The 18,336-nt window shown below is 34.7% G+C and overlaps 1 protein-coding gene across 1 annotated transcript; it reads right to left on the bottom strand.

Moving 5' to 3' along the window:
* Positions 1 to 1,664: 1,664 nt before the first annotated feature.
* On the bottom strand, positions 1,665 to 10,971 carry LOC136226232 (phosphoglucomutase, chloroplastic). The gene is made up of 22 exons (XM_066014591.1): positions 10,608 to 10,971; positions 10,464 to 10,529; positions 10,194 to 10,238; positions 10,017 to 10,109; positions 9,860 to 9,912; positions 9,075 to 9,126; positions 8,918 to 8,986; positions 8,006 to 8,074; positions 6,988 to 7,110; positions 6,858 to 6,910; positions 5,931 to 6,009; positions 5,783 to 5,847; positions 5,629 to 5,696; positions 4,532 to 4,650; positions 4,379 to 4,453; positions 4,158 to 4,273; positions 2,720 to 2,861; positions 2,497 to 2,578; positions 2,375 to 2,421; positions 2,207 to 2,284; positions 2,013 to 2,118; positions 1,665 to 1,921 (listed from the first exon to the last, which is right to left on the bottom strand). The coding sequence occupies exons 1-22, from the start codon at positions 10,857 to 10,859 to the stop codon at positions 1,854 to 1,856; spliced, it is 1,920 nt and encodes a 639-aa protein (XP_065870663.1). The 5' UTR covers positions 10,860 to 10,971; the 3' UTR covers positions 1,665 to 1,853.
* Between the last annotated feature and the right edge of the window lie 7,365 nt (positions 10,972 to 18,336).

Below are 18,336 nucleotides of genomic sequence, written 5' to 3'. Positions count from 1 at the left end.
TCACATGATTGGCCATTGCAGCAATTGACATCAAAAAATAAATGAATAAACATGAAGCAGCCTACATCTACATACAGCAACCACTGGGCTTTTGTTCCCCGTCTTCACAAATGTATGGCCTAGAACAAAGTCCTCGGGCTTGGTTTAAAAAATTTAGTCAAGCAATTTGAAAAAAAGAATGGATGAAGAAAAGCATAAAAGGCATTTTCATATCTCAATGGAAATATGTACTTGACTTATTATTAGAAACATACAAGTTGGGACCTAAGAGCACCTGAATGCTTCCTAATAAACAATTCACAGCAGATGGAGAAGTATTTGAAGATCCTCAAAAGTACAGACGACTACTTGAAAAACTGAATTATCTTACTGTTACTCGACCCAATCTTACCATATTCGATTCATCATCTTCACAAAAGCTTTAAATGGGATTCAGGTGATTCATGTGTAGCAAACTAGGTAATACCTATGCTCCATTTTGAGGAGAGTTTGCAATGTGTGAATTAGACTTGGTATCAGTTGTACAATAGTGTGATATAAGAACTGAAATCGGCTATAATAGGAGAATAATAACAAGAGTAATTATAGAGATTAGTATCTTCATACCTGCATAAATAGCTATACAATTGTTGGATCAAATAGTCTCTCCTCTTTTTTATCTTCATTTCAGTATGGTTTTATTATTTCAAGTATGTATACATATCAGATGGACACATGTACAAGTGTATACGCTTTTTTATAACATATAGCACACTGCGCATACTTTTCAAAATATCCAATACATGGTTTGGTTTTTCTTAGACTAGTGATGTCATAAAGCGTCACTCAACATTTTTAGACGCCTATATTTGTTACTCCCTTCATTCCCTTATTTAAGTCATTCTAGGGTATTTCACACAAATTAAGAAATACAATTAATATAGAGTCAAATTAATGAATTCACATTAGTTAAACTAAAAAAAATCTCAATCATGTTATAATTGGGGAATAAGCCTTGGAATGTTCAAAAACACAAGTATCAAACAAAAAAAATTAATGTTTGAACCGAAAAAACTAAACTAAAAATTCTTGGAAAACTGGAACGACATATGTTTGGGGAAAAAACTAATTTGCTAGAATGTCTTATATAAGGGAATGGAGGGAGTATTTTCGTATCAAAAAAATGTTACTCCCTCCACTCCACTTTATAAGTCACCATTCTCTTTATTGTTTCATTAATGGCTAATCACTCTTCCAATATTAATCACTTACTTTGGTTCCAATGTTCATTAATGACATTTTAGAGAGACTTTATTGCTGAATTGAGAGAGAGAAATGAATGAAGGGGATGAAAGAGAGAGAGTTCCAACATTTTTCATGAGAGTGGTTTTCATTCTTTTTTCAACCAACTTTTAAGGCATTAATTAAAGTTAGATTAGTAATTTGACTTTAAATTACTAATTGTGTTTCTTAATTTGTGTGAAACTCGCTAAAATGCTAGTTATGCAATTTTGTCCGAATATTGCCATTTTCGTATTGTTCTTTCGTTTTTTCTCTTCTATGCTATTTTTAGACAACCCAAAGTTAAAACCCGACCGACATCCAACCTATTATATTATTCCCATCTCTATACGAACCAGTGATGGAAGTCAAGATATGTGCAAACAAGAAGGGTAGATAGGGTAGATATGCAATGGAAGAGATTTTATTTCCCCGTGAGCATTATTACATACTATGAATGCACAACCAAAATTGAACAGAGAATACACGTGGCAAATTAAGCCCCAAAGAAAAGAAAAGATAAAATTATGACTTGCCTTGCACCCTATTTAGCAGAGCACTTGATTCATGAGAATAACACTTTGTCGAATGCTCTATGTGATAACTGTAGGCTTCTCCCTTCCTGTGAAGTCTTTCAACTTTGATACAGACAACGCCAGATCTTTAAATAAACCAAACACATAATGAGCTGATTATATTTGGGATCAATGCAGTACATCGGCATAGCATGCAAAAATATTTGAATTACAAACCTATTAGTGGTTTTAAAGCCATTTGAGCATCCATATCATGTTTCGAGGCATCAGGCTCGAACTGCTCAATATACAGTCTAACAGTTGCACCTGCAGATCCAGTCCCCTGAAAACATGGAATATCGGGTGCATAAAAAAGAGTGTTGTCGAATAATGCTTCAAATCCTTGAACTATAAATATTTATGGAACATACTGATAAACGAAATATAATCCTCGATCCATCAGTAAAGACAAATCGAACTCCTTGTTTTGAGACCACACTTCCATCCACCTGAAGAAGTTGCATGAACACAAACCAGCTTATTATAACAATATTTTAAGGAACCAAAGCAGATGTAGCACACACTGCATATTAGCTTACAGGATCAGTATACTTGAAGTCATCAGCATTCTGAAGGACATAACTTCCTGTGAATCTTACAATGGTCAAACATTGTCAAAGTAAAAACATGATATAGTAAAAGAACTTGCACACAAACTTACCGTACTTGTCTCCTGGTTTGCTCTTAGAGATCAAATCTCTAAGAAATTCTACCATTTTATTTGCTCCTTCAGACTCGCACTCCTAAAAAAAAGAATAGTATATATTATGGAGATCTTCCCTTCAATAATACAAGTTACTCTGGAGAGTTTCAGAAGTTCAAAATGATAAAGAAACTAACATTAAACAGTTCAATAATTTAACTACAGTATAATGCTTGCTTACTTCATAGTCATATCTAGAGAAGAAGTTTCTTCCATATGTTGCCCAGTGCTCTTTCACAACATCAGAAACAGAAATTAATTTCTCCCCTGGTTTTGTGTCCTTGTTTTTGTAAGCGATAATTGACAGCCAAGCTAAAACTGCCCTGCCATTTCAAAATTTTGAGCTTTTCACTTAAAATTTGAGAAAATTTGCAATGCAAAGATGTAAACATTAACCATTGCCTTCATAAATGTACTAGTCACTGTTAAACTGCAAACTAAGTACATAGAACTGAAGTAGGACAGAACTTGAAGAATAGAATTGTGATATGCCAGAACAGAAAGTCCTTACGGAGATTTTGACATCACATAGAATTCAAATTTATACTCTCTCCGCATAAATTTCATTTAAATGACGTTGAGATTCAACATTTGTGATTTAAATCTTTTCTCTGAAAATAATAAACTGAATCAAGTAGACAATATGATTAAGCTAGATTACAAAAAACTTCAGCCAAGCTAAAACTGCCCTGCCATTTCAAAATTTTGAGCTTTTCACTTAAAATTTGAGAAAATTTGCAATGCAAAGATGTAAAATTAACCATTGCCTTCATAAATGTACTAGTCACTGTTAAACTGCAATACATAGAACTGAAGTAGGACAGAACTTGAAGAATAGAATTGTGATATGCCAGAACAGAAAGTCCTTACGGAGATTTTGACATCACATAGAATTCAAATTTATACTCTCTCCGCATAAATTTCATTTAAATGACGTTGAGATTCAACATTTGTGATTTAAATCTTTTCTCTGAAAATAATAAACTGAATCAAGTAGACAATATGATTAAGCTAGATTACAAAAAACTTCATATGAAAAGCGGACCCTCTACCTACTTTATCCACACCCTTCTTTATGCTGGAAAACAAACCAGCATGATATGGCCTAGTTAACTGGTCTTGACACAAAGTTCAAGAAAGAGTGGAGACTAATGGCAAGCTTTCTATTGCCATTATATAAGCTTCTAGGAAATTTTGTACCAATCTATCTAAAGCAATAGCCACCCAACAATTAATTAGAGAATTTGACAAAATCAAGCACCATGAATATATCCAGCACCGTGTTTCTAGTCTGTGGGAGAAGACTTGCAGAAATTATTTCAGTTTCTCGAGGGGTACAGTGATAATTTACAAGCTACAAAAGTGCTGAGTTTGAATGTGAATGCATGATAAATTATATGATGCTTGAACAGATGTACAGGAACTTAAGAAAATAATGTCCAATGAAATACTAAAAACCAAAAACTGAGGAAGACCATAAGCAACAACAGGGTTGCATAGCGGCCCAAAGGTGCGAATTCTACATATTTGACATAAATAAATGTGCAGTGAAGAACTACAGTCAGATTGGCAATATAAAAGGGAGTTTTGTGTATGCATGTATTTGTCATGGAAGTTACCATATGCCATCTTTCTCGCGGATATGATCAGAACCAGTTCCAAAGCTTTCTTCCCCACAAATTGACAATTTTCCAGCATCCATCAGGTTCCCAAAAAATTTCCAACCAGTAGGTACCTAAAATAAATAAAGATCAGTCAATTAGAATCTAAAAAATGTAAATTGACCACAATCTTTTTCTTTTTCTCCTAAAATGGCCACTGTGTTTGTAAAGTACCTAACCTCAAAGAAAGGAAGATTCAATTTTTCAGCCACACGATCTAGTGCACCACTTGTCGGCATGGACCGAGCTAAACCCTGAACTTATAATCCAAATCAGTTTTCTTTGTTTCTTCGAAAATAAAATATGTGAGTAAAAGACAAAGAAACTCCTACCTTGGGGCCACCCTTAAAGTATGGAATGGCTCCCTGTGAATTGGCGGCAATGATAGCTACCGAATCTGAAGGAGTAACAAAAAACCCTGTACCTAGGATCATGTTTCTGTCACCATCTCCTATATAACAAGAAAGAAGAAAAAATTAACTAACTTACAACATAAGTATATATATGTAAGTTGACTACTTGACTTCTATGCAACAAATTGTTGAATAAAATCTACAGATCCTAAAAGTTCCACCTCATGATATATTCAATAAAACTATATTAACAAACACATTTAGCACATGAAAGAAAACAAGAGCACTAAGCAAAGTTGTCAGTTTATCGTACTGTAAACTAAAGAGCTGATGAAGTTTAACAATAGTTCAAAAAGGTTGACCTTTACATATTTTTTAGAAATTACACTAGGGTATAAAGCAAACATAATTGGAGAGTTGGTACTCAGACTGGCTTGTTTACATTAATGATGAAGATGATAAACTAATCACAGAAGAAATGTAAGTTATAACTATTACAATTCCATAGTAACATTGCGTTTGCCTCTTCCTATCATTATTAAGTAAATGTGGTCCAGCTAGATATCTAAGCAATCTATTATGGTCTCAAAAATATAGTTTCTCATCTATCAATTGTAGTAGTTAGTTCCTCATATTTGGACTGGTTATTTCTGTCCACAATATCTTCCCTATCAAGATTTTTTACTTTCTCAGCTGAATTCGTTCAATAAGCAAAATTTTCGGATGCCCTTATGTTTTTCCATCTACTAGGGTAAAAACCACTATCTTTTGAATTCAAATAGGTTTTCCACAAGAGTCCCATGAATCTCGAGAAGTTCATTTGCAATTTGGGATTATATTTCATTGATCTTATAGATGCCTATATAGAAGATTATTATGACTGACATGCAAAGTATCTTGCGGTATGTTGTAATTATTTTAACACAAAACTCTTGTCTTGAAACCCAAGAAATTAACGAGTGCACCACAAAGAACAAGTGGATTTGACATACATGAAAAGTTGCAAACAAGGAAATAGAAATGCAGCAACACATCAAAAAATAGAAGAAATTCTCTCTTCAATGCATCAGAAGTACCATCACTTGCAGCACCAAAATCAGGCGCATCGTCACCATACATAATTTTTACCAAATCCTTGGCATATCTGTTAATAAATGCAGATCAAAGTTAGTAGGTATACAAATAATTGCAGACGAATTTCAGATTTTAGGGCAACATGCATGATCTTACGTAAGATTAGGATCTGGATGACCATGTCCAAAATCTTCAAGAGGAACTCCATTGACAATTGAATCCTATGAGACAAACCTAGCATTTCTATCAAGAACATAGGCATAATCAAAAACAATTCTCCAAATATTTCCAGTGTAAGACATACCAGACTCGCCCCCAGCTTGCCCACAAAGATGGGCTTCGCATAAGCACCAGTGACAGCATGCATAGCGTCAAATATAAACCTAAAAAAACCCAGAAGTTAAAATACAATATCACATTAACCACACAGGATTTGATGATTGAGCAACACTTTGAAAGCTGGAGAGTACAGTGTACGCAAGGGAAAAGTAAAGTGGAAAGCTTTGTACTGACAAAAAGAGTACTTATCTAAAACAAACAAAAAGAAGTCAGAGACTAATCATGTTTTTGTACGAGTGGTTAATTGAATTAGAAGGACAAGAACAGGTATAAATACAGCTACAAAGTGAGTGACCGAGACAAATGTTACAAAAGTTACAGAGTAAATAGTTTTTGGATAATTATCAACTAAGATTTTGGTATCATGCATGTAGAATAAATAGAGAGCATGTCTAGAAAGGAACAACATAAAGACATGGGTCCATCTTCATTTTTCATGCATGAGAGCATAAGAGGGCAGAGTTTTATGGGTAAATAATTTATTAGTCCCCTCCTTTTTACCTAACACACTGTTTAGTCCCCCCTATTTTGAAAAACACATTATAAAGTCCATATCCTTTGTCACTGTTAACCCTTTGGTCCTTCTGCGAGAGAAAATAACAAGAGTACCAGGGCCATTTTGTATCGTACCATGGTTGTCCTGAAAGCTATGATATGTTCGGTTAAAATATAAAAGAAATAGACAAAAGGACCAAAGGGTAATATTGACAAAAGATAGGACCTTATAATAAATTTTTCAAAATAGAGGGACTGAACAGTATGTTATGTAAAAAGAAGGGACTAATAAATTATTTACCCTAGTTTTATGGAACAACCAGCAAGTAAACAATCCCTATAAAAGAAGTCCCAAAAAAGAGACAAATATGTTCAGGATCACACAGTGACCAAATACCTGAAATCAGACCGTGAAAGAAGACTTTTGATGAGCTCAAAATCAAATACGTTCTGCAAAGAATCTCACACAATTATTGATGAATAATCCACATGATTTCCATATACAGATGGATACCTCTGTTTCTTACCTCCATTAGTTCCAAGTAGTCAGCAACTGGGTCCACTACTTCAACAATAAAATTTCCGTATTTGGTGACTCCAAGGCGTGAAAGATCAATATCAGGAATATCAGCTATTTTAATCTCAGAAATCTGAATGGTATTTGCAGAACACATGAAAAGATGAACAAAGATATCAAAATAAATTCATCTAACTGTTGTGACAATATTGAAATTTGTAAGAAGAAAACATAAACATGAACCCTCCAAATAATTTTAAATAATGATATTAATAAATGATGTATAAGTCTAAGCAACAGAAAATTTTGAGGAAATAGAAGCAAGATGTACAAGAGATAGCCATACGATTAAATTAAATTAAATGAGATTTATATACAGCAAACATCCTATATATGGAAACAGAAGGAATCTATTGTAGTTTCATTGCCCACAACAGCCACCAATTAAATTTCCAGTTTATTTAAGTTTTATTCAGAAACTGGCACTGTTAAGGAAAAATTACTTGATGGGATCAAGTATGGCAATGCATACTCAGGGCCTAACACGACTCCTTACAGCCCCTGGTTTTTTTCAAGGCTGCTCCACAACAGGTTGGTGTCCAATACCTTCTATATAAAGATTCTGTGTAAGTTGCTACTTTTATATTTCTCAAGCAATGCGCCCCCCAGCTCACTGATTTAGAGTAGAAATCAATTTCTCATTAATTTTAAGGTGCACTTTCACCTCTTTCTTCATACCCATGGACGAAAAGCGAAAAAAAAAAATCATTTTCAAGATTTCCTATATGTGATACTTAATCAGTGTCTGAATTCCCAAAATTGACTGGAAAACTAGATTTCAGAATGGACATTCAACTTCTTTTCTCTATAGAAATTTATAGCATAGATAATACATATTCTTTCTAGAGAATATGGATCTGAATTCTGAAGAATGAATTAGAATTTGTAATTACCTCAGTTTAAACCTTTAAAAAGGACATAAAAAGCAAGAAGCAAAATGGCCATACTTCAGAAAGACAAATACTTACAGAAAGGGTATTCCCATAAATCTTGTCAGTGATAGATTCAGGCGCAGGCTGCCCACTGCTGTAATTAAACTGGAAATCAACAGAAACATTGTTAGAATAGATCTTTTTGCAACTCTGACCAAATCAGAACTAAACCACTTTTACATAAATGAAAAGACAGAGAGAGAGAGAGGGAGAGAGATTATTGATACATGTGTATGTGCATACAAGCAGTATTCACTTATACAAGTTTTATATAATATTTTACACAATCCCTTATTTTTTACTTATGTCAGGCTTTTAAAGACTAACTATAGGAGTTACTACTTTGTACAGTAAACATACAAAAGTGAAATCAATCAAACATCATTAAGTTCCTCATCTGCAACAGAACAATTTTGCCCCTAATTCTATTTAGGAAGAGTTTTGTTTATATAGAGTTCTTAAGACGTGGAAGTTTTGAATATCAGATTGACAGATAACTTGACATTCATGTTTGCATAAATGGAACAGAGAATAAAAAGTCAATCTCCAAAAAACATAAACCACAGAAGAAGGTGACCAGATCATTAAGAGTTATGCAGCGTACATATATGTACGTTTGACACTGATTCATGCATATGTATAATATTTTTCCCAAAAATTGAATGTTTCAGTGAACACTAAAATGAAAAAATCAGGAAAGGAGGGTAACTGGTAACTATATGAGTCGGACAACAACATTTGATGGAAATTTTTCAACACTATCTATAGTTCCATACAGCTGGTAGTAATGAATATGTCGATGGACGTAATTTAGTTCATGGACATAAATTCACAATGTATACTATTTCCATTTTGTCATCAGAAGGGGCCTATATTTCAAAGTCAGAATTAATTTTCCTCGAAATCTAACATGATGAGTATTGAGTGGAAAAATCCATGAATAACTACCTTGATACCCCAGTCATATTCAGGTCCCCCAGGATTGTGGCTTGCACTCATTACAAATCCACCATTGGCCTGTCAAAACATTTGTTTACAAACTATTAGCATTAGATGACAGTCAAACGATCACTGCTCAAAATATAGAAGAGAAGCATGAGCTGACCTTCCTCTCTCGGATTACAGCAGAAACAGCTGGAGTGGACATGATGCCTTCCCTATGGTGGCCGAACATTTATTAACAAAATATGTGCATACAGAACCATAAATATTACTTTGAAATTATAGAAGCAAACCAGAAGTTTACACAAATACAAATGTCAATAAAGAGACTACTAAGACTGTAAAACTATAACTTTTTTAATTGAGTATAAAAGATTATCTATATCAAAATCTAGAATTTGTAAAGAATTTAGTCACTTTAGAAATTTAAATCGAGTCGACTTGTTGTCAAACCATCATCCATTTTCCCCCACAGAAATCCAAAAATCTGGATCATTGCCACTAAATGTCACCAATTCTATAAACAATGAACAGGAGAATGTATACAGTGCAGAAAGATATATAATAATGGTTCTTCTAAGGAAAGATTTTATTAATTACATCAGTGTAATGCCAACAATATAATCAAATAGTTGAACTTTACAATCTAGTTTCAGCATCTACACAATATTTGGTTCTCCGATAATTTTAAGTTGTAGCCTCATTGTCTTCTTTATATCATGGGAAACCCCCTTTGTAAGCTCAATTAAGAAGCAATTGTTGTAATGACATAGTAGCCGAAAACGTCAAAAAGTTATGAATTAACAGAACTATCTTAAAGATGGTAGCAAGGCGAATTGCACAGCTCTGACAAAAAGCACCAAAACAGTGATGAGTATTCACCCTTTTTAATACATGGAGTTACATGACCATTTATCTATTAGGAGAACAGAAGACTCTCGTACTCACCTGCCAACCAGGATTTTACCAACCCCATTCCCAGCAGCAATTTTTATGATAATCTGCGTTCCAAATTCTAACAAATCAATAGTGAGAGACAGAGGAATCATGTAGTCAATTAAAAAGAAGGTCAAACCATGCCACGATTCTAATCAAAAACTATGACCTGTGAAGCTTCTCGGTTAAAGTAACGACCGTCACCTCCCAAGACCAACAAGCCATTCTTGTAATCCTCTGGTGGTAATGAATTAAACAATGCCTAGACATGCAAAATCCAAAATTACCAAATCATAATAACACTGACGAATAATTCAATGTCGTAGTAAATGAGAAGGAATCAGACCTGTATCCAGTTGGCGAGATAATTTTCTTGCGTGAAAACTTTCACCTGCGAAGAAAAAATTAAACTTAATACAGAATGAGCAACTACAACCAGATTATGGTAATAAGGCGACCACACTTAAACAGAAACAAAACATTTCGTTCTAATCAATGAAAATATAAACATAGAAAAGGAAAAATTCTAGTTTACATGCATCTAGCTATCTTATGCACCCCGAAACGGACAAATCGATTGAGAATAGAACCGTAGAGAAATGCAGAGTGAAATTACCTTTTTTCGGAGACCGCTAGTCCCTGTCTTTTGACCCTCGATCGGCTTCGTTGGCACTGAATTAATCTGCGAAACAGAACCAATTCTCAAACAATTACATACAGCAAGGATTTAAACATAGACAGGAAGAGCGACAGAGACGACCTTGATGCCTTCGGGTTCGGCAATGGCAGTGGAAGAAGAAGGAGATGAGGCTTTGATAGAGAAGGAATGAGAGAGTGAGGTCTTTAAAAGGGGGATATTTGATGGAAGGAGAGCAGAAGAGATCAGAGGAAACGACGATAATGGAGAAGATAAAAGATTCTTATTCCCATGTATATCTGTATTAGAATTCTTCAACTTAAGAATGGCGGAGGAGAAGAAGCTTTCCAATCTCAAGCAAGAAGAAGCGGCCATCGCTGGTGGTGCCAGTGGAAGTTATGGGGTCAAGTGTCTCCACCCCTTTATATATGTCTCTCACTCGCTCGTAGATTAGGGAGGGAAAACAAGTGAAGTGACAGTGAGTGATGTGGAAGAGAAGATCGAGAATTAAGGGTCCATTAAACTTTAAATATTTATGCTATTAAGTTTTTGAATTTCAATTTGGGAAAATTACAAAACTAGGAGACTCATTTACATATTAAACTCATTTATTCAACCTACTATATATCTAGACTGATTTTGTGTGACTTTCCCATAATACTTCTAACCTTCCCACTTCCTCCCTTACGCGAACGTTCTCTCCCCTCTTCTCCTTGGTTGCGCGAAACGGCGGCAGCTCCTCCATTAATGATTCCAAGACTTTTGATCTTCCTATCTTCCTTTAAATTCCACGAAATCTGGTTCATTTCTCCAAATCACAATGAATTTCTCTTCTTCCTCTTGATTCTGCAACTTCCTAATCCTAGAAAACGAAGTCATGGTTCTTCATCTTCCATTTCCTGCTCGTTCGAAAAAATGGTGAATCTACGTTATTTTCATCGTTTTTCCCAGTTTATCATATTGGGTTCATCAAAAAATGTAAGTATATGCTGTTTTTTCTGCGTTTTCCCCCATAAATCCACTTAGCATATGCGGTTATCGCGAGGTCTTCGGGGAGAAATTTATCGATTTCACTTCGCGAAACGCTGATTACGCGAAGTTTGCGAGGTAATTCGATAAATTTCTCTCGCAGACTCCGCGAATTCAGCGTTTTGCGAAGCCAGAGCGTCACATTTCTCCTCGCAGACTCCGCGAAATCATTGTTTCGCGAAGTCAGAGCGTCACATTCCTTGCACATTTATGTTCGCATACTTAGCGAATCGTCGTTTCGCGAAGCCAAATCTTCATTTTTTCTGACTAACACGATTAAATTTTTCTGAAGGTGGTTGAATACATAATATTCATTCCTGGAAGCCGGTGTGTTAGGGTGTCATGAGAGACATCCATTCGAAAACGCCTGGACTTCCAACCGTCAGTTGTGAATAAGAGTCTACACCGTGGGACACGTCCATCCCTCTGTGGTTAATAATAACCTATGTATAATGAAGTGATTTGTTAGGAGTTTATTGTGGCAATCTTAGTGAATAGTAGCCTATGTATTATGAGATGATTTGTTAAGAGTTTATTGTGGCAATCTTATTGTAAATTTTGATAATGTTATGATTTTAATGTTAGAATCTTTTGTTGTTTGCAATTTTTTATTATATACCACTTCGCGAATTAGCTACAAAACATATACAGGCTTCGCATATGCGAATTAAATTCATCAAATAAATCAAACTCTAGCTTCGCAGGCTTTGCATATGCGAACTAAATTCATCAATTATTATGAACATTAGCTTCGCAGGCTTCGCATAATATGGAATTTGCGAAGTCAGACGGGAGGGGACGAGACGCGCGTAAATATTGAGGGTATTATGGGAAAGTCACACAAAATCAGTCTAGATATATAGTAGGTTGAGTAAATGGGTTTAATATGTAAATGGGTCTTCCATTTGACCTAGTTTTGTAATTTTCCCTTTCAATTTTTCTTCATCGTCTAATTAATTAGGCAAAAATGAATCATTTTTTTGGGTTAACAATTCTATTGGTAGCCAACCTTGGCAGTCTGCATAGTGAGTTTTTTTTGGAGGCCTGCACGGATATCTCAAACTCTTGAAATCCCATATCATAAGAATCTGCGAAGTTCGCCAATCATTCTGCCGCACAGTTGCCTTTCTTGAAAATATGATTAAATTTTAAGTTCCAATTTCTTTCCCTTAAAACTCAAACTCACTCAATTATCCATGAATAAGGGTGGTGCCGATCTACCACGTCATTTACCAGATTCAGAACCACTTTTGAATCTACTTTTGCAATGACATTCTGAAACCCTTTTTCCCAAGGTAAGCTTAAACCATAGAACAAATCCCAAAGTTCAGCAAGAGTGATGGTGCACCATCCAATTTTAATTCCAAACCCCCCAACCCAGTCGCCATTCGACCCGCGAATCAAGCCCCTAGCAAATGCTAGCCTTGGGTTTCCTTTAGAGGCACCGTCCGTATTTACCTTGACCCAACCGTCCTCAGTCCGCTGCCATCGCACCCAAATGCGGTGAATGCTACTCATGCTAGAATTCGCCAGCATTTTCTGCACACGGCAGAACTCGTTACATAGCCCAAGGATTATAGTGATATCGACTTCATTATCCTTTTGCCTGCCAAAAACCCATGCATTTCTACGCTTCCAAAGTAGCCAAATCGCGTATGAAAAGACCGTTGACCATGGAACTTGTTGGAAAACCTGCTCACAGTTAACATTGCCAAAAATCCACGACTTCAGATTACCTCTGAAGAAATCCGCTCTCGCGTGCCATGGGATAATTCTTGCCCAAAATCCCCGTGCGAGGTAGCAATCCCGTAGGATGTGCAGTTCAGTCTCCCCTTGCCGGCATTTCATACAGTCCTGATTCTTCGATAGCCCTCTCTTAACTCGATTTACATTGCATAACAACCCACCCTGAAGAGAAGACCAGATAAAAGCTTTAATTTTCTCCGGTACAGCAAGCTTCCAAACCTTTTCCCATTTCCTCTCACGAGCATTAACCATCAGTAACAACAGGTCATAAGTAGAGCTGACCGAGTATTTTCGGAAGAGCTCAGGGGCCAATACCAGGGGTCAGGATCGTTGTAGTCCTGAGAGTATAAGCAGCTACACGCAAAGCGTCTGTTGCTGACAACAAATCATTCAGACGATCCCAATCTCATCGATTGCGAGAATCATCCCAGTAATCCACAACCAGTCTATTCGCTTCTTCCTCCTCCACACTCGTCGAATCTCTTGCTGCTAGAATAGTATTTCCACACCAAATGTCTTTCCAGAATAGAGTATTTCTTCCATTGAAAATTAACTTTGTTGCTCCTTGCTGTAAGACTATTTTTCCCGTTGATATGCTTCTCCAAGTAGCCGAATATGACGGTTTGGAATTCAGTACTTCCAAACCTTGTATGTTACCTCCATACTTGGCTTTGAGCACTCTTGCCCAAAGGGAATCCACTTCTCTTAGCATAGCCCGGCTTAATCGGCCTACCATAGCCGTGTTAAACTCACGCATTCTTCTTATCCCTAGACCCCCCTCTTTCTTCAGTCTAGTAACTGTGTTCGATTTACATGATGAATTTTCCTCTCATTACCCACTGATCCCTAAAGGAAGCCCCTATTTAGTTTATCAAGTCGGTCGCAGATGCTTCGGGGGAGGATCATAGTCTGCATTACATAGTTAGGCACTGCTATCATAACCGATTTCACAATGGTCAGACGGCCTGCTAGATTAAGGCTCTTTATTTTCCAACCTGCCAATTTCAACTGCACTCTGTCAATAATGGGACCATATAGTTCGTTATTGACCCTTTGCTGGATGATCGGCATGCCTAAATACTTCCTCAAATCAGTAGTTTTGGAGATTCTCAGACTGTTGCAGATCTCCTGACTCCTCGCTTCAGATACATTGTTAGAGTAGAAAACTCTCGAATTTTCCAGGCTAACCTTTTGCCCCGAGCTGTTGCAGAAATCGTCCAGAATTTGACTAATGATATGTGCTTGCTCGATAGAAGCTTCAGTTAAAAGAATGATATCATCTGCGAAGAGGATATAAGACAACGCAGGCCCACCCCTTAAAAGACGAACTAGCTTCCAGGTACCTAAATTGACTGCATCTATGATCATATGACTTATCCTCTCCAAACATAGGAAAAAGAGATATAGAGATAGAGGATCTCCTTGCCTTAGGCCTCGAGAGGGAGAGAAGGATTGTAGCGGTTCGCCATTCCATAAGACCCTCATGTTTGGTCTAATGACACAGGCCATGATTAAATTGATCAGGGAATTGTTCATGCCAACTTCCATAAGAGTGCTCTTGAGGAAATCCCATGACAGTCTGTCATAAGTCTTCTCCAAGTCTAACTTTAAAACCACAGAGCCCCTACGCCCCTTCTTACGCTTGAAAGAGTGGATTGTTTCCTGAAGGAGGATGATGTTATCTGCAATCTATCTTCCAGGTATGAAGCTACTCTGTGCAGGACTAACGATCTCTCTAAGGGCCAACTTCAAAGATTAACAATGTTGTGATTTTCATTTTACAAATGCTGAAAAACAATACTTTCTAAAAATTTCAAACTGAACAATTAGAATGTAAACAGAACCGAGTTGGTACTATGCAATATGACCATGAGTGGATTGTTTTATCCCAGAGGTGACTGGAATTTGATCTGCTTGCACTTTCTGACCGTTTTAGGAACATGTTAAAGAAAGCGACATAGTCGGCGACTCATTCCATTACCGTGTTCTTTTAATTTTGGTGCTTTCCAAGTTTCAGTTTTAACATACTGTTATATATATATTTTACTCCCAATAGCTCAATTCATGCTGCATCATGGGTCACCGATCATGTCATTTGTGATTCAGGATATGATTATGAACAAGAGGACTATACTACTAAAGAAAACTTCAACTGAATTGAAGGGAATTAGATGAGAGGAGAAATTACAATAGATAGTAGATAGGCAGGACTCGCATGCCCTATTTCAAAAATACCAAAAGACTAAAAGAGGGTCCAAATATGTCCATAACTCTAAACATGCACAGACTCAATTAAATAAATTTAATTGGTTGATTACATAACCGTCTTATGTAATATTTAGGTTAATCACATTAACTCGTCAAATTAACTTTCATCCAATTTTACTTCTAATCGTTTTGTATCTTTATATTAATTCTTAGATTAATATAACCATATAAAACGTCGATTATGCATGTCCCAATTATTTTGATTTCAATTCATTTAACACTTTGATTTACAACTTGGTAAAAACAAACATTTAAACGAATTTTCATTCGATAATCAAAACATAAAACTATTAATTTCTGAAACATATATATATATATATACAAAATATTTTCAAGCCGATTTTAACAATTAAATCAAGTGGGATTCGGGCCTCTTATTTAACTTTTTGGTCAAGTTTGGGCTGCTTATATCGTTAGAACGATTTGGTTTTTAACATGAACAATAAAAATATGAGTGTCTTGACTAGGATAGATAAAAATTAAAAAGTAAAGAAATTATAGAAATTAATTTCAAGTAGGTTCTTCCAAACTTGATATTCTTCTCTCTAATTTTACGATTTCCAACATTAAAATCGTCAAATCGATCTGCTCTCCTAACACCGAAATCCATTTCCAGTGGGTTATTCCAAACTCGATTTCCAGCTTAGAAAAACCTATTGAAAATCGATTTATGTAATTTCTTTTTACTTTTTACCTTTTTTCTTAATCAAGAAACTTATTTTTTATTTATCCATATGAAAGTAAAAATATCCACGTCAGTAGGCTGAATCCTTTAACGACGATTGTCGTCTAAACTCGATGAAAACGTTAAATAAGGGTTGAATCCATAACAAAATCAATAATCAAAAGCTTAATATGGAAAAATAATTGATCAAGGGTTTGATTCTTAAAACATATAAAGTTCAATGACCTAATTATGTTTTTTTGCCAATTAATTATTAAAATTGTTAATTTATGTTTTCTAGCGGGGTTTTTTTAAATGCTTTCTCCCTAATAGCATCTCCAATGGTATAATGAACCTCACTCATTATATCCAGATTTGTTCATGGGTTGGGTCATACCGGATTTTTCAATAAAAAAACGCATATCTAATGCTAGCCCAGCTCGTAGTAAATATGCCTCAAGTTCGGACCGAGTTGGGCTGAATTAGAAAACTTTAATCCCAGATCCGCCCATGCTTTGTTTTTCATAAATCTAAAATTTTATTTTCACTAATAATAAATTTAAATTAACAAGTATTATTATACATCTAAAAGAATTATTTTCACAACAGGTGGACAATGTTTTTTAAAGAAACTAAATTTGAATTATTCTTGTAGACCTTTAAATTCATATAAATAATAGTATATATAAATAAGTTGTGGATCGGGCCGGACTGATACAGGCTTTAATAATAGATTTCAAGTCTAACCCATAACTCAACGAGTATATTCGGGTTTGGACTCGGTTGGGTTAAGTGTAAATTTACACTAACCAAGCCTGTCACATTTTCTATGGGCCAAGGTGGTATGCATGAATATGTTTACATTGGGAGTGAGTTTAATATATTGAACATTTATCCACCACTCAATAGATATTGAATAGTTGATTAAACCTTTTGACTATTTTTATATATTTTTTTAATTCTTAAATACTATGATAGAGTTTAATTAATTGGTGGATTCTTTATAATTAGTGTATCATTTATGATTGAGTGGTTATATATTAGAGTTTGATAATTTAATAAAAGAAAGTTTATTAAATGAATTTTACCATAAGGTGACATGTATATTGAGTGGTTGTAGATATAAACTATCGGAGATATTTTTTTAACCGATACTCTTATTTTTTACTTTATTAAATTTCTGAATTTCATAATTAACAATTTAATGAGTTTAATTACACCTTTAACCCCTAAACTTTATTATTACTTTCATTATAGTTTATAAACTTTGCATCCACTGATTATGATGGCATTCTAACATACATTAATTGAAAATTATATGATAAACATTTTTAATTTTTGTACTTTGTTATTTTAATGTTATTTAAGTGGTGTTTGATTATGAGAGAGAAAAATAATTATTTAAAAAAATCCAGCCATTGTTTGAAAAATAAATAAAAAAATGTTGGTTCATTGAAAATGTGCTAATAAATGATTTTCATTTTAAGAAAATATATATTTTGAGGTTGATTATCATTTTGATTTGTTCAACGCTAAGGGTCCGTTTGGTTGCTACTCTTTATGTTCTTGTTTGTTTTTTCATTTTAAAATGAAGAGTTTTAGGTATTTGGTTAGTGACTTTTTGTTTGCCTTTTAAATTTGAAAAGCAGCATTAAGTGTTTGGTTAGTGACCTCTTGTTTGCCTTTCACACCTGAAAAGCAGTCTTTTACAAAAGTAGAGAATCTCTGCTTTTTTGAAAAGCAGCTTTTTACAACAGCAAACAGCAAACCGTAACAGCAAGCAGCAAGCAACAAATAGCAACAGTAAACAGCAAATAACAAACAACAACAGTAAACAGTAGGGAAAACAAACGGACCATAAATTTAGAAAGCAATAATATTTAATTTTAAAAGTTCAAAATCATAACAAAAGTAAGAGTAAATTATCATTAGTTATTTCTGTTGAGACAAAATATTAATTATTATTATTAGTATGTTCTTTTTGTAGTAATTCATTAGATTTCTATTATAAAATATTCAAAAAGGTAATAGTATTAACATGTTATAGTATGTATATATTTCTTATTATTATAAATAATATAAAATGAAACAAAATGATAATTACATTAGTCATATTGTATCAATTAGATTACCGAATCTAAATTT

Source organism: Euphorbia lathyris, chromosome 1 (assembly GCF_963576675.1).
Source record: "Euphorbia lathyris chromosome 1, ddEupLath1.1, whole genome shotgun sequence".
NCBI lineage: Eukaryota > Viridiplantae > Streptophyta > Magnoliopsida > Malpighiales > Euphorbiaceae > Euphorbia > Euphorbia lathyris.
Note: the sequence above shows the minus strand (reverse complement) of the source record. Positions and strands in the feature narration are given on the sequence as shown.